Source organism: Thamnophis elegans, chromosome 11 (assembly GCF_009769535.1).
Source record: "Thamnophis elegans isolate rThaEle1 chromosome 11, rThaEle1.pri, whole genome shotgun sequence".
Lineage (NCBI taxonomy): Eukaryota > Metazoa > Chordata > Lepidosauria > Squamata > Colubridae > Thamnophis > Thamnophis elegans.
Window position 1 is genome coordinate 20,455,859 of NC_045551.1, and position 18,290 is coordinate 20,474,148.

Here is an 18,290-nt window from a genome sequence, read left to right on the forward strand (position 1 = left end):
TTCTTTTTGGACATAAGCTGTTCCGAAGAGACAGTGAAAGGTAGGGGGAGATCCAGTGGTCCCAGAGACACTAACAAAGCCTCTGGTGATCCCGAATCAGCCAAAGGCTGCTGAAGCTCCTGACAGCTCCTAAATACAAGCGCTGGAGAGAAGCATGTCGTGTTGGTGAGAGTTTTTAAATCCTTTTTTCTATTGGAAAGAGAAAACCCTAAATTTGGAAACCTAATTTAAAATAAGGCTGACTAGAGAGAAAAGCAGCGGATATAAGTTTGCCAATTGAAGTTTTTTTTCCTTTCCCTTTTTATTTCCGGAAGCCGGGCTACACTTTTATTGTAATGTGGATTGGCTTTCTGTGTTTTTTTTTCTCTGATACTCTTAATTTTGGACCTGGTGGGGACATTGAATTTATTTAAACCTTAAATGCTTTGAAGATTTCTTCTTTTTTTAGCTCTTTCTTTGGTAATTTTTGTTATTTTTAAAGAAAAAGTTTAAACGGAAGATTTAAGTATCGAGAGTTGATACAAGCTAACACTGCCATCTAGTGGACTTGAAACATTGTTACCAGAAGCGTCCCTTGTAAGCTATTTGGTTAAGGCTGAAAGAGCAGGCTTGTTTACTCAGCTGGAGACTTTCAGTATTTGGAAACCTACTTTAGACTAAATAAAAGCATCAAGGGAAGCTAAGAATGACCTTGGAAAGACTTTTATCTTAGTGGGGAAAAAAGACTGAATTTATTTGTTCTAGCTTGGGGGCAGTTTTTATACTACTCTTATATTATTTTGCTGGGGAGATACTAACTTTTTTTTGGGCTTTTTGACTCCCCCCTCTCTTTTTTTAGTGACTTGAAGTATCCTTGTTTTTTGCTTTTTATTTCATCTTTTTTTTTGTGCACTCTTTCCTTTCGAAGATATTTGGACACCAATGGATGGCTTGTCTTAAAATTTGAGCAAATTGGACTGAAGAGGTTTTTTTCTTTTTTTTCTCCTCTCCCTCTCTCTTCTCTTTTTTACTTCTTTACTTTTCTTCTTAAGCGAGATTCTCCCTCTTTCCTCCTCCCTCTTTTTCATTCACCCTTCTTTCACTTTATTTATAACCTCTCATCTTCATAAATTGATGTCTAAACGTCTGTGATATTAACTGCACTAGAATATAAAAGGGAAAAAAAAACTTAGAACATGAGTAGAAAAGTAACTCCTGTTGGTTCTACAACGACAACCCCTGCCTCCTCACCTGCGGAAGGTCAGAGGTCAATACAGTCAATGCTTCAGCAAGAAAAGGAGAAAGGAGTAAACTTGGAGGCAATCATGCAAGCGATACAGAAATTGCAAGTAGGAGTTGATAGCAAGGATGAAAAGTTAGAAACAATTGTAAAGAAGTCTGAGAGTATAGAAAAAAGAATGGAGACAATAGAACAACAAAATCAAAGCATAGTACAAAAAGTTGACAAAATGGAAGGAAAAATGGAAAATATGTACAACTGGATGATGAAATATGAAGACAGAATTCAAAAAATCGAAGAAAAAGTTCAATAAGGAGAGAAGAAAGCTGAGAAGTTAGAAAGTAGACTGAGCGATGTGGAAAGGGAGAGCAGTGGAATATTAAGATGGGAGATGGATAGGTCTGAATTTTTCTTAAGATTTCAAAACATAGAAGAGAGAACTTAGCACAGATAATATCCGAGATATTGACGAACGTATTAGAACTATCCCAAGAGAAGATGATGGATGGCATAGATGAAGCGTTCCGAGTACATACAAGATATGCAATGAGAAATGCTCTTCCAAGGGAAGTCCATGTAATATTTACCAAGAAAACAATCAAACTACAAATTCTACAGAAAATGAGAGATAGAAAATTAGAATATAAAGGCAAGGAGATTGTAGTTCTCAAACAAATTCCGAGAGAAGTGAGAGGAGAAGAGAATATCAATTTTTGACTAAAGTTCTGATTTAAAAAGGTGTTAATTACAGATGGCTCATACCGGAAAGTCTACTATTTACATGGCAAGGACAAAGATACAGGATAGATACAATTGATAAGGCAGAAGCTTTCTATGTAGAATATTTCAGAGAAACGGCTGAGAAAACTGGAAAAGATGAATTAGTGGCACAACTAGAGGCATCTACAATTGAGACTGAAAAAGTAGAAGGAGCTGTAGGTGGAATTGAGAAAGAAGAAGGTGTGGTGGGGGGTGTACGTTACAGAGAACAACGAGAACCCAGATCTACTAGAGTTATAAACCCTGTATATAAAGTATAAATATGGAGGAAAGAAAAATGATTACAATCAATATTAATGGACCTAACTCAGCAATTAAAAGAAAGAAAATGTTTCACAAATTAGAAAAGTTAAAACTTGACATAATCTGCCTACAAGAAGTACATATTCAAAAGAGACATGAAGCTTGGGATAATGTTTACAACACTGGCGAATTGCAAGAAAAGAGGAGTGATCTTCTATATTAAAGATAATATTCCAGTGAAATTAATTTATGCAGATGAAGAGGGAAGAATTTTGATGGTGGAAATTATGGATATCAAAAAACCACTTCTAATTGGAATCTATGCTCCTAATGAAAAACAAGATGAATTTTATAAAAAATTGCAAAAAAGAATTTTGGATTTGGACTATGTTGATATTTGTATGATGGGAGATTTCAATGGCATTGTGAACCAGAACATAGATTGCAAAACACACAAAACAACAAAGCTAAATAGAAAACTGCTTCCGAAATCCTTCTTCAGGATGATAGATGAAATAAATTTAAAAGATATATGGAGAGAAAGAAATGCTAAAAAAGAACAGTATACTTTCTATTCAAATAGACATTCATCATTCTCCAGAATTGATATGATATGGGCTTCAGCAGAATTGATTTGCAATGTACAAGAAATTGAGATTGGAGCAATAGCAATAGCAGTAGACTTATATACCGCTTCATAGGGCTTTCAGCCCTCTCTAAGCGGTTTACAGAGAGTCAGCATATTGCCCCCAACAATCTGGGTCCTCATTTTACCCACCTCGGAAGGATGGAAGGCTGAGTCAACCCTGAGCCGGTGAGATTTGAACCGCTGAACTGCTGATCTAGCAGTAGCCTGCAGTGCTGCATTTAACCACTGCGCCACCTTGGCTCCAGCAAGCCCTTGGGCGGACCACAATCCAATTGCAATTAAATGGAAAGGCCAAAAGACAAGATCTAGATGGACATTAAATAATACTATATTGAAAGAAAAAGACTTTGTACAAAAAATGGAAAAAGAACTAGCTTTTTTCTTTAAAGAAAATAGGAAAGAAGATACTTCAATGCAGAATCTTTGGGATACACTGAAGGCTGTCACTAGAGGTCTGATAATAGACTATACAAGGAAGAGAAATTCAAAGAAAAGACAAATGCATTAGATAATGACTATAAAATACTTGAAAGAGAGTTACAGAGATCGCCACAAAAAAGAGATGTTAAAGAAAAATGGATATAATTAAACATAAAATGGATCTACTGGAAAAGGAAGAACTGGCACAAAAAATTAGAGGCGCTAAGCAGAATTACTTTGAAAATGCAAATAAACCAGGCAGATGGCTGGCATATAAGCTGAAAAAAGAGAGAAGCAAAGAAAATATTCCAATTAAGAGATGAACAAGGACAAATTCAGTATGGAAACACTGAGAAAAAAAATTATACAAGATTACTATGCTAAGCACTACGAACAAGAGAAGGTGGAAGAGGGAGGAGTTAAAAAGTATTTACAGGATGCTAATCTTCCCCAGATATCAGATGAAACCAGAACAATGTTGGAAAGTAAAATAACAATGATGGAGCTAACGGAAGCACTTAAAAAACAAAATAATGGAAAAGCCCCAGGTCCGGATGGACTACCTGTGGAATTCTATAAAATATTTGAAGAAACCTTGACTCTCCCACTCCTAGAAGTCATGAATGAAGTGATATCTGAGAGTAGAATACTGAAATCATGGTCAGAAGCATACATTGCATTGCTACCCAAGGAGGAGACCGATTTAACACAAACTAAGAATTATAGACCAATTTCTTTATTAAACTCAGATTATAAGATATTTGCATCTATACTAGCAGAGAGACTCAAAAAATATTTAAATATCTTTATCCACTCAGACCAAAATGGTTTTTTACCCGAGAGACAAATTAAAGACAATATGATAATGATTTTGAATACTTTGGAATATTATGAGGCTCATCCCGAAAAACAAATGGCTTTGATGTTTCTTGATGCACAGAAGGCCTTTGACAACGTGAACTGGCAATTTATGTTTCTACAATTGGAATAGATGAACTTTGGTAAGAAATTTATTCAAACCATACAAATGGTATATCATAAACAAACAGCAAAGATAATGGTAAATGGAGAATTGACAGATTCTATTGAACTAAAGAGAGGTACGAGACAAGGTTGCCCATTATCACCGTTACTCTTTGTCTTAACATTAGAAGTTTTAAATAGAAAGATTAGAGAAGAAGAAGAAATAAGAGGAATGAAAATTAAAAAATAAGAATATAAGCTACAAGCGTTATGATTTGGTTTTTATTCTTGAAGATCCATTAGAAACAGCACCCAAATTGTTAGAAAGAATAGAGGAATATGGAAAAGTAGCAGGCTTGAAAATAAACAAAGACAAAACCAAGATTATGACAAAGAACATACCAGTAAGACAAAAGGAAGAGTTGTCAGAAGCTTTGCAGATTCAAATCACAAGCAAGGTTAAATATTTGGGGATATATTTATCACCTAGATGCAGTACTCTTAAGGAGGACAACTATACTACACTAAAATTGCGACTGACTTGATAAAATGGAAAATGGGAAAATCTACAACTATCAATGATGGGAAGAATCTCTACAATCAAAATGAATATCTTACCTAGAATTTTATACTTGTTCCAGATAATCCCAATCAGACTGGGAAAGGACTTTTTTCAAGATCTAAATAAAATAGTTTTGAAGTTTATCTGGCAAGGGAAAAAAGTAAGAATAAAACTCAAACTGTTACAAGATGCTAGAACTAGAGGAGGGCTTACCTGATTGGGAGTTATATTACCAAGCAACAAATTTGATGTGGATTAAGGAGTGGATAACACTAAAAAACTCTAGATTATTGAATGTAGAAGGTCATGATTTACTGTTGGGATGGCATGCTTTTTTATGGTATAAGGGAACTAAAGCACATGGTTATTTTAGAAGACATTATATAAGGGAGGCCTTGTTATTAAATTGGGAAAAGGTTAAAAGATTACACTACTTAAAAATTCCAGTCTGGATATCAACGATTGAAGCATTTTCATATCCAATAATATATAAAAAGGAACAAACAGTTAGATAAGTTGAAATATTGAATGCAGAGGGTGAAAAATCTATCCAAGAGTTGAAACAAGAAGGGATAGAAATGAATTGGTACTCATATGTACAGATACAATCTAGATACAATGAAGATAGAAAATCAAAAGGTTTTTTACAACAAAATGACTGAGTTAGATAAAATCCTAACAGATACTGATGAAAAAATAATTAAAAAACTATATGGATATTTATTGGAGGTTAAATTACAAGAGGAACAAGTTAAAGAAACTATGATAGCTTGGGGGGAAAACTTTAGGCATGGGATTGATTTAGAGAAATGGCAGAAATTGTGGTCTCAAAATTATAAAATGACAATGTCTACTGCATATAGAGAAAATTTGTATAAGATGTTTTACAGGTGGCATCTACCCCCAACGAGAATTGCAAGAATGTCCAAGAATAAATCAGAAAAGTGTTGGAAATGTCATCAGATACTGTGCTCATATTACCACATGTGGTGGATTTGCATTGAAGCTAAAAGATACTGGACTAAAATTCACATGTGGTTGGAGAAAATGATACACAAACATATAGATCTTAAACCAGAGGTCTTTTTATTGAGAATTATACCAGAAATCTATAACAAAGACTTAAAATATTTGATTGTAAATGTTCTAACAGCAGCCAGAATTGTATTTGCAAAAAACTGGAAAAATGAAACAATACCAAAACAGGAAGAAGTTATTCGAAAAATAATGGAGTGTGCTGAAATGAGTACATTGACATTTGAAATTAGAGAACAAGAAGACGAGCAATTTTATAAGATATGGGATTTGTTTTATCAGTGGCTGGGGGGAAAAACCTGGAAATGAAAAATGTTTTACTTATGTTTTAACTGAAGGAGCTAAGTGATAATACAATTATGCTGTGAAATAGATTATCAATGATAAAATGAAAGACTGATACATATATGAATTGAATACTTTAGAACCTTTTGGTTTTAAAATGGATAAGGATAACAATGAATTTATGTATACTTGATAGAGGATTGGTGTTATAATGTATAACCCTAAGAATATATTATAAAGATATCTTGTTGTTGATAAATAATTTTAATAAGGAAGTAATTAAAAATTGGTATATATATCAAGTGACTATATAGAATATCTTGTTGAAAAATGAAGGAATAACATTTTTGTTTGAATGTATGATGTACAAGGATAATAATGAACATAAGCATACTCGATAGTTGATTGGTGGAATTATACATAATTGAAAACAGTGATATACAAATATAAATGGTTGGTAAATGTCTTTCATATCTGGATCTGTGATTATATAAAGGTATATTGTTATTAAACAGACAATCAAGAATGTAAGGGAATTAGGTTTATTGAAAAAAAATATTAATTGTAATTGAATATACATTGTACAATGAAAGAGAGGTATTTAGTTATATTAGATGAAAAATCTGTGATTGTAAATGTAATTGAGAATATGGATGCAAAAGCACTTGTAACCAAACAACATGCTGTATGTAATGGATGAGATCATTTTTTTAATATTGTTTTTTTATGTTTAAAAATAAAAAAACATTGCAAAAACTTTTTTGTCTTTTTTTCTTGTTTTTTAATAACAAAGTCCTGTACTTTATTTTGCATTTCTTCTTTCATTTTCATTTACATTTTTTCAATAAAAAAGGCTTAGTCAAGAGTTTGTTAACTCTAACTGTAACCATAATCTTTTTCATGACTCTTTTTTCATACTTTCCCCAAATAATTCTTGTCACTCTTTATATTGCCTAGGAAGCTATAGTGCATTCAGAAAGTATTCAGATCCCCTTCACTTTTATCAATTTTGTTATGTTGCAGCCTGTTTCTACTGTTGTTGAACTGTAGCATTTTTTTCTTGCTTATCTATACTCAGTACTTCATAATTACAAAGAGAAAACAGAATTTTAGAAATGTCTGTAAATTTATTAAAAAGAAAAACTGAAATATCACATTGGCATAAGTATTCAGACCCTTTGCAAAAACATATGAAATTTAGCTCTAGTGTCTCTTGATCATTGCTGACATGTTTCTACACCTTGATTGGAGTTGACCTGTGGTAAATTAAATTGATTGGACATGATTTGGAAAGGGCACACCTCTCTATACAAGGCCTCACAGTGGACAATGCATACTGTAGCAGAGCAAATGTCATGAGGTCAAAGGAACTGGCTGCAGAACTTAGGAACAGGATTATTTCAAGGCACAGATCTTGGGAAGGCTACAATAAAATTTCTGCTGCATTGAAGGTTCCTAAGAGCAAAGTGGCCACCATAATTCTCAAATGGAAGAAATTTGGTAGGAAAGCTGAATGGAGCAAAGTATAGGGATATCCTCAATGAAAACCTGAGTTCCATAGTACTCAGGATCTCAGACCTGGCCAAAAGTTCACTTTCCAACGACAATGATCCTAAACACACAGCCAAGAGAACACAGAAGTGGCTTAGGGACAACTCTGTGAATGTTCTAGAGTGGCCCAACCAGAGCCCAGAGACTGAACATCTCTGGAGAGACCTGTTGGTGTCCACCAACAGTCACCATCCAACCTGACTGAGCTTGAGAGGATTTGCAAGGAAGATGGCAGAAAATCCCCCGATCAAGGTGTGCAAAGCTTGTTGTATCATATCCAAAAAGACTTGAGGCTGTAATTACTACCAAAGGTGTTTCAAAAAAGTACTGAGAGAAGGGTCTGAACATCCTTGTGATATTTCAGTTTTTTCTTTTTAATAAATTTAGAGATATTTCTAAAATTCTGTTTTCACTTTGTCATATGGGATACGGAGTGTAAATTAATGAAAAAAATGCATTTCAACAACTCTAGAATCAGGCTGCAGCATAGCAAAATTGACAAAAGTGAAGGGGGATCCGAATACTTTCTGAATGCCAGTATATAGCATATTAAAATAACAGACTTTTCATACTTTGCCTAAAAACATCACACATTCTATAGATTTCCTAGGCATTCTATACAATCCCAGCTTTTCACACATTGCCAGTATCATATATACTTACCTTTATATAAAAAAGAAACTGTTGATTTAGTAATTAGGCTGATATAACTTAATAACTTCAGTTAATAGAAAATATTAGTTTCTGTTTGCTGAATTGGCAACTTAACCAAAAAGATTAAGAACGAACAAGACTCCTAGTAGTAATTTGTCACTTGAACAACTATTAAACTCACATTATTCAAATATCAATGGCTTTCTTACAGTCTCCTGCTAGTTTACAAACACACTATGTTGTATCATGTTAGAGATTGTAAATGACCTATTCATATTTCTGACATTGAAAGGCAGGTATGACATTTGAAACTTTTGCTTTTCTAATAACATTTTCATTAAACTAATAGAACCTTATATTATTTGACAGTTAGGTGTCTCTAATAATAGCTGTAATATAATTTTTATTGCATACTCAAACATGTAAAAAAATACCTGGTTTTTTTTTTATGTTCATATAAAAAACTTCAATGCATATACTTTTCTGTAATTTTGAGAAAAGAATACTTGAGAAATTGATATGGGTGGAAAAATTATAATACTTTGGAGCATGAATAAGAAATGTGTAACAATTTGGTTAAGTAAAAGCTTAAATTCATATATTTGCTTGTTTTCTCTTATTTTGATAGGAACCTCCAAAGCCTTCTCAAAATCTTTTAAAGATTGGAATGAAGCTAGAAGCAATAGACAGAAAAAATCCTTATTTAATATGTCCTGCAACTATTGGAGATGTAAGAGGAGATGAAGTTTTTATAACCTTTGATGGTTGGCGTGGAGCATTTGACTATTGGTGTAAATATGATTCTCGAGATATTTTTCCAGTTGGATGGTGTGATTTAACAGGGGATGCACTACAGCCACCAGGAAAAAGTGGTAAGAATCTTTATTGTGTGGTTTGTGTTTAACAAAATCGATTAAGCTTTTAAGGTTCCATCTTCATGGTGTATATTCTGAAATTCTAAATACCATAAAAGGCAACAAAAAGGTATTTCTCAGATTTGATTTTAAAAATCATTTAACCTTCACTTTTGGTGGGGCTTACTATATAAAATACAGCCTTATATTGTAAGAATTTCTATATTGGTTTAAGTATGCCAGAAATCCATATACATTAATAAACCATTTTTAAAGAAATGACAATCACTGACGTTACCTCCTCTTTCCTCCTCTTTTATGTATGTATGGGTAAGGAGAAGATTTGTTTGTCAAATTTGTCAATTAACTATATCCAAATGAAATAAAGAAGTTCAACTGCTCTATCATTTATTTATTTGGAATATTTTTTCATGCTACTAAGGACATTATATAAGTACTTTTAAAAATAAGGGCAGTAAAATCAATTGAAGTCAGGCACACATTCTTAAACAAATATTGTAGACTGTTTAGCACCCTATATTACAGGTAGTCCTCGAATTACGAATGTGAGGCTCGTTAAGTGCACATGAGCTTTTTCAGAGTGGGGAAGGCCATGGGGGGGGACTACTGATGGAACAGGCCATCTGCCTAAGATCACCCAAGGCATCCCCGACCCACTGAAATATCTCATGTTCCCCACAATTGCTCCCCCCCCCCAAACTGCTGTGCCAGGTCACTTACCTTGTGAAGATCTAGCAAGCACTCTTTTCTCCTACCTCTCAGCTGCATGTGCCCCTCTGCAGCTCTGTTTGGGCCTTTGCAGGCCTCACCTGGCAAGTTGCTGGCCAAAATGGAGTTGCTGAGGGGCGAATCCAACCCTCTGATGCTGCGTTCGGCCCTCCACGGGTCTCCCCTGGTCCCTGGAAGCTCCATTTTGGCCTGCAACAGGCCAGGGGAGGCCTCTGGATGCTTGAACAGAGCTTCTGAGGAGCGGATCCACCCCTCAGAAGCTCCATTTTGACTGGCAACGTGCAGGACAAATGCCTCTGTGGTTGTTTGTAAGGGCAAACAACTGCTGTGGTGCTGCAAGATTCATAGTTGCGGGGCTTGTTCGCAAACACGTAACTTCAAATGTTCACTAAGGGAACGCTTGTAACCTGGGTATTGCCTGTATTAAAAGTTCAAGTAATGGATCAAATGGAGTTATTTGTAAGGCAGGCTCAATGGGGTCTCTTTTCTTTTCCTATGTTCTGTACCCAGATGGAATGTTAAATGACAATAGAAGTAGATAGCTTATGCTGGTTGTATTGAATGATCAATATGGATCTTAAAGTTGATACATAAAAATAATATTCTGTAGATTTTTTTAGGTGTGGACTCATATAAATAGCTTGTGATCATGTGAGATATGGGTATGATATTCTTCAAAATATAAAGCTAGCTAGTTGAATCAACAAAGAAAAGTCATATCAGAACATTAAAATACAGAACAACTAAAAGTCATTTAAAAGGCAATTTTGCAAATATAGCTTATCTCCTTAGTGGAAAGCCAAGGGATTGATACATCCTGCTTGATATTATACATTAATTTAAAAAATTATTATTGTGCTATTGAAAATATGCACTCATGTGTACCAGTTTGGTGTTTTCTGGAGGCTGCATTAATAACCTTAGTAATTTCAAGCAATTTCAATTTTTTTTATTTAAGTTGTTCTTTAGGACTGTTGATAATACATGAACAGAGGCTGTTGCATATCTAGTGAGTGCACAAATAACCTGATTAAATGATGTCTTAATTGTTCAGTAGCACAGCAAGCAACTAACGTTTTGTTTGCATTGTGGAATTTAAAAGGCTGTTGTAATATAAAGAAATGCCCTGAAAAGAACAAAAATGTTTTCTATCCTTCCCCTTCTGCACACACTGTATTAATTTCAAAGAGACGTATCATTTTCTATTTGTAATGGCTTTTAAAACATACTCTTTTAAAGTAATCATGTTGTTTTAGGATTTTTAGTTCCTGTTCTTCCTTTGAGGAAAAATTGCCTGCAGATGAATACTGGTTGGTAGCTGCATTTTTTTGCATGTCTTTTCAATTCTTTCTAAATTTCTGACCCCTCTAACATTTGCTCTTCTCCTAGAGGCAGAGTGAAGGAAGTAGAAGTAGGGGACTCATGGTCACTGTTAATAGAGCCCATAGACCAGGGGTGTCAAACTTGATTTCATTGAGGGGTGCACCAGGATTGTTGACCTCGGGTGGGGGGGCGGGATGGACATGGTGTGGCCAGGACTATGTTGCTCATATCGGGGGACACCTGGGCAGGGCTGTAGGGATCCATTGTCTCCTGTGGAGGAAAGTGAGAGCATGACGAGCACCAAACCCTTGTACACCAGTGAAGCCTCGCCATCCCTTTCAGGGCAGAGGAGGTTAAATGCCCAGTCAGCCATAGAGCTGACGGAGGGCACTAATGGCACACAGCCCAGCCCAGTCCAGCCCAGCCACGCTTCCCCAAGGGGGCGCCTGGCTACATTTACCACCTCCTCACTCTCCTTGGCCAGATTGCTCATGCTGTGTGTGGGAGGGCAAAGTATATGGCTCAGAGGGAAGGCCAGTCCCTCTCCTTGTGAGGAGACTCAGTTTTGTAACCAAAGCATCCTCAGTGATAGGATGGGAGACCACCAGAGGAGATCAGGAGGAGGGGACAAGGGGATGGCAAAAGGGCAGCAGGGCTGCTGGTGGCCGAGTGCTAAGGCAGAGACTCTCTCATTTTAATCTCCTGCCCACCCTCCCTCTTTTCTTCCTCCCTTCCTTCCTCCCTCCCTTCCTTCCTTCCTTCCTTCCTTCCTTCCTTTTTCCCTTTTCTTTTTCCTTCCTTCTCCTTTTTTTCTTCTTCCTTCCCCTTTCCTTCTTTTTTCTTCCTTGCTCTCTTCCCCTCTTCCCCTCTTTCCTTCTTTTTCTTGTCTTTCCTTTTTCCCTTTCTCCTTTCCTTCTTGGATGTGCAAATGCAAAAGGGGAAACATTGCCTTGTGATCAAATTCCACTTTGCTAGTAGCTTATGGCTACTTAAAAGACTGAGAACAAGCCAGGCTCACTTTATCCCATGCTTGTATTTACTGGGGGCATCCACAGACAACATTACAGCAAAACTGTCAAAATGTTGGCTCTGATCAGAGCTCCTCTGTTTTTTATGTGCAACAGCTTTAGCATTTAGGAATGGAGGTAAGTTTGTTGCTTTTCTATTAATATATAATCCTTAAGAGGGCTCTCTTGTAGGAACCCTGCCATGGTCTAATTCAGACTGAAATATAGCAAAGGAAAATATTTCCCCCCACTCTTTGTCCTGTTCCTCTCCCCCCTCCCCCCATTAGAAGTGGCTGTTTGCAACACACAAGGAGAGGATACTTCCCCAGCTGCATATTCCAATTCCTGCCCCAAATATATCTGTATATAGACACCGCTTCCACGAAAGATTTCCTTCCTCTTCCCCAATTTCAATTTCCTCCCCCACCCCCCAAATGAATGAACGTGGGACAAAGGATGTCAAAAGTTTCCAGGAGGCCCAGAAGAAGCTATGGCAAATTTAAAAAAAAAGAAAAATCAGGAACAAAAATTCCCTGTTTGTTTGCTCGCCTCTCTCACCACAAATGAATGGGAGCTGCCCCATTCTCTTTGCCTATTTCCAGTCCCCCCCCCCCGACTGCCTTGAGAGGCCTGCATGACTTTCTTCCCTGCCATCCCAGAAAAAATAAAACCACATTCAGGCACTCCCCCCTTGTCTCCACCAAATTCCAGCAGCAATCAACCCACGCTTGTTGCCAGCAATGAATCTCTAGCGCCCACTATTCAAAGATTTGAGAATTAAAAACTTATATGCATGCACATGACAGAACTTGGAAAGAACTCGGAAGAGCAGCCATCCAGGCTGGCACATGGTCAGCCTTAGATCCAACCCATGTGGCCCCCTAGAGCCAGTGAGAGACTGCCTTGCTGCCTCTTCCCCGCCCCCTGGGCATGTGCACAGGAGGTGGTAAACACGCAGATCCTGGGTGAAAGGGAAGCACTCAAAACATGGTCAGCCTGTGGGGCAAGATGATTCTGGCAATGCCAGGCCCTACACGCACTTGCTGTCTCTGTACGTGCCCAGGAGGCAGGGTAGAGGCAGCCTCACAGATCTAAGGCCAACCATATGCTGGCCAAGATGACCACTACCAGGTTGTAGATCAGCGCTTGTTCGACTTGGACTGGGCCAAGGCACTGCAGACCTGTCTGCTGTTTCTAGGGTGGCTTCGCACACCAGATATAACCACATTGTGGTCCGCAAGCCTTGAGTTTGACACCTCTGCTATAGACAATATGTAAATTGCTTTAACAGTTTCCATTCCACTTTGTTTCCCCTCTTAAGTCAACAAATGGAAATAATCTTGGAATCTGTTTAGTGGCATATATATGTATGTATATTTTTGGAGATTTAATTTATTATATTGGTACGTTAGGGACAGATATACACAGATATGCTGTACACAGCAACCCCTGAAAGGAAATCAAATGCAAATATGTATGTGTAAAAGTTTGAAACATCTCTTTCTATACTGCCAAGCCCCCCTTAATCTGTGGAAGAAGACGAGCTAGAGCCTGAACTGACAGAGATTGAGGGGGTGGCTTTGTCATCTTCAGAAGAAAATGAGGAAGGCTGGGGACTTTCAGGATTAGGACACAGATTGTAGGCAGGGAGAAACAGAGCAGTGATGTGTTCCGGATCCTGTTTCAACCAGTATGGTTGGAACGGGCCCGTTGTCCACATGGATTCGCGCACATGTGCGCAGTGCGCACATGCGCCATACTGCCAGTGATGCCTCTGCAATGCTCCAGCTGCTTGGCAGAGTGTCACGCAGGCTTTAAAGGCTTTAAAGGACAGGTAAGGAGCTTGGGCGGGCAGGTGGGCCCTCCAGAGCACCGTACCAGAATGGTACCCGGTGCTCCAAGCAGGCTCCGGTACGCCCATACCAGAGAGTACTGCCTGTAACCCACCACTGGAAGAGAGGCAGGATAAACATGAGAGACAGAGCTCAGGCAAGGGGCGAGGACTACCCCCTCCTGATCCAAGGTCGTGGAAAGTGGAGAGAATACGTGAACAGCACAGACTGAGCAGGCTACTGGGGAGAAGAGTGCCCGTCCACCTTCACAAGGCATACCTGAGGAATGAGACTTAAGGAGACGCTGTGGGAAGGGGCATTTGTTGGGAACAAGTGCTGAGTTCCTGAAGTGTTGCAAGGTTTGAACTTTCCAAGAGTCCTTGCATTCCTTCTGGCATTCTGAACTAATTATCTGGATCTTTTGCTTCCTTTTTTTAATATCAACTTTTTTATTTTATATTGTTTATACATATCATTGCTTGAATGGTGTGATACCTGAGTATCATACATTTCAATACAGACAGACATAGTATTATTACTCATAGTTATTACATTTCATTTTCATTATTTCATATTATTTACCCATTATTTATCTTTTACTATCAGTTCAGTTCTACACCTTCCTCTTACTCTTTCATATATCTTAATATATTGATATACATATACTGTATTTCCCCTTTTATTTATCTATTTTAATTTGCCCCATCACTATTATTTTCAAAGACGTGATAATGACATTTCCTTTCTTTTTCCCATCTTCTATCTGTTTTGTTATTCATATTTCCATTATTTAGCTCTTCACATCTGTTTATATTAAAGTTCCATCTTTTCTTTCATTATTCAATATCTCAATATACACTTCTGGTACCAATAAGAATCTTTTAAAGCATTTAAAATATATCTATTTCATGTTTTTTTTCTAATCTCATCATTCAAACTTTAATTTTCAATTAAAACTTAATTCTTATTCATACATCTATTCATGATCTTTCCAATCCTCTAGTCCATATAATTCTACTATTAATACACATGTTTACATTAAAGTATATTCATTTATCTAATCATCTTTTAATTCTAACATTTCACTACTAATCATACATTTATATAATTCTAATATTATTACACATTATTAAAATACATTCATAAAATATTTTCACTTTACTTTACTTTCCTTTTCCTGTATATAACATCTCTTGCCCCATCCAACTTTTTAGTCTTCTTTTTTTGGGGGGATTGCCTCCCAAATCTCTTCTTTTTAGGTTTTTTAAGCCTTTTATTTCATCTGCCTTTAAAATCTATATTTTGACTATACATTTTAGCTTTCTCTCCCCTCTCTACACTTGCCCACTGTGTAGTTTTACAGCTATTTGTTCTAACCCCTGTCTCTTTTCCCAAGCTATCTTGCTGTTTCTCCAATTCCCTTTTCAAATCTTTTAAAATGTTTTCCTCTTGTTTTAATTCTCTATTCCCTATTAATTTTAATAATATCTCCTCATTGTTGTCTTCTTGTTGGTTTCTCGGTTCTGCTGTCTCCTCCGCTTCATCTGGTAGCTCCATTCTTTCCTCAGTATCCTGGTCTTTATTCTTTGTTCCTTCTATTATATTTTCCAATTTTTTGGTTTATATGATCAAATATTTGCATCATCTCCTTATGTTGTTCATTTATAAAATCCTTAATGCTTTGATACATCAGCTCCATTCCATTGTCTCCACTTAACTCCATTTTAGTTTACATCTTTGCTTAACAAGTCTCCTTTTGAGTCAATTGTGCAGAAATTACCTCCCAAAGACCCATTAGATCGCACAGGGCCGGCCTCCTCCGGGTTCCATCCACCAGCCAATGCCATCTGGCTACGACCCGGGGGAGGGCCTTCTCTGTTGCAGCTCCGGCCCTTTGGAACGAACTCCCCGTGGAGATTCGGACCCTCACCTCTCTCCCTGCTTTCCGAAAAGCCGTTAAAATCTGGCTGTGTCAGCAGACCTGGGGTTGATGAGCTCCCCTCCCCTCTCGACAGGTGTGGTTTTTGGTCATTTTAATATGTTTATTTTGTACTTGTATGTTTCCCCGTCCCGTTTAAGTTGTTCGCCGCCCTGAGTCCCTTTTAGGGAATAGGGCGGCATATAAATAAAATAAAACTTAAACTTAAATTATTAGAATCACAATTTTAAATCTCCAATCAACAAGCAGTCAATCCAATTAAAAAGAACATCAAGGGGTTATCTACATCTCTTCCGATCACATTTATTTGTTCAATAATATGCAGGGGTCTCCTGGCTAAAGTTCTTATTTGTATAAATCTCCAGTGTTTTTAAAATGAGTACTTGTAATCCAGCATATATAAATGATTGTTTCCAGAGTTGCACAGTTCTTCTTTTAGCAGCAGATGGTGTTGTAGCTTCAACTTGCTACAGTCTCTCTGTATTATTGTTGATAATTCCGATTTTAGTTATTTTAAATTATAAATCCAATAAATGGGCAGAGAAAAAAGAAAAGCTCAGGATCTAATTCCAGCATTAACAATGCCTTTTTGATACCACGTATTTAACTTTGAGAGTTCAATTTTGTTTTCCTTGGGTTTTTTAACAATTTTTTTAAAAAAATCTTAATTTCTCCAGTATTTTTAACATTCTTGTAAGCTATTGGCAAATAGTTCTAAATATGCTTCCACCTTGCATTCCTTGTGGTCATTTTTCAATATTAAATAATCTCTCACCACCACTCACTTTCTCTGCTCCAGTGCAGTCTTAAGTGTTCAGGCTGTCCCCCGGCTTCATGGCAAACATGTTTGTTGCCACTGCTCCTCGTCTTCAGATGAGGGGGCTTTCCTAGTCAGGGAAGAGAGATGCAGCTCTTCTCAACCTGCCAGGTTGTTCCCCTTTACTTCACCACTCCTCCAGAGTGGCTGTGGCTCAATTTGAGCCCTCTGATGAGGAGATATTGGCTCAGCGGTGTAGAGCTTGCGGTCCTCGCTTCTGAAGGCTCTGGAAGTACTGATCTTTTGCTTCTTGAACTCTATGATTTGCCAAATAAATTTTGATTTATTGCTGTTCAGCCATGGTGAAGACAGCGCTGGTCTGGACTAATTGCAGCCAGAGGCTACCTGACGCATTGTGAGGGTTTGTTATCACTCTGCTCTGGGACTTGCCAGAAACATGGGATCGTTTGTGGAAATTTGGAGCAATAAAGGCCAGTTTGAACTGCCTGCTTTTTGTGTTATCTCTGTGCCGTGCCCTGCGTCATCACATATACTTTTGACACTGAAAATTGTTTCCTTTGTGTTTTGAAATTTATTGGCCTAACAGCTTTTGACATTTTAGAATAGTCTGGCTAGTAATAATTTGACAGTAACCCACACATCTTCATACTATATAACTTTTAACAATTGGCATTTATTTACCAGGTATGTTGTAAAGAAATCAATCTTACAGTATTTAAAACAGATTTATTGCTTTGTTCTTGAGATGTATTTGTGTGCATTTGCCTAATGTAATAATTTCTTGTATATTTGCTGTATTGATATTTCTTGTACAATAACCACTTTTAAAATGGATAACACTATTAAGGGTTATGTTTATTCATTTTGCTTGTTCTGTACTTCTTGTCCCAAGATATTTTGTGTACTTATCTGTACTTATTTTATAAATATTGCAGACTATCAAGCAAAGTGGGCTATTATCATTTATTGTTAATCATCTTTTAATTTGTCAAAACTAATGTCAAAGTACACAAGGTGATTATTTAGGGTTTAGTTCTGCTTGAATAAACTTTATAGATCCCATCTAAATCCTACATACCAATATGAAATATTTCTTTTGTCTTATTTTTAAATAAAAAGACAAAACATATCAAACAGCAACTTAAATGTAAAATGCATGTTAGTAATTAATTAGTAATGTGGGAATAAAAGAAATGTATTTAGAAATGCATAATTTTAACATTGTTTATTATTTATATGTATTTAATTCTTAAAGTACCTGCTGACCTCATTACATTGCTTTTTGACAAAATTAATTGCTAATGTGAGGCTTTTTTCCAGATAGGAAATATTATGGATATAGAAAAGCTAAAACTGTCCTCCTTCCTCCACAGTGTCTCTTGATCCAGTCAGGATCATTTCACTTAATTTAAGTAAAAAAAATCTTAACCACTAGTTATGTTTTTA

General features: G+C 36.7%; 1 protein-coding gene across 2 annotated transcripts in view; it reads left to right on the forward strand.

The window, feature by feature from the left end:
• SCML2 (Scm polycomb group protein like 2) overlaps positions 1-18,290 on the forward strand; it is a 61,970-nt gene that overhangs the window by 18,851 nt on the left and 24,829 nt on the right. For both annotated transcript variants that reach the window (XM_032226827.1, XM_032226828.1), the window contains exon 6: positions 8,990-9,233. In XM_032226827.1, coding sequence (XP_032082718.1) covers positions 8,990-9,233 — 244 coding nt within the window. The remainder of the gene's footprint in view (positions 1-8,989; positions 9,234-18,290) is intronic.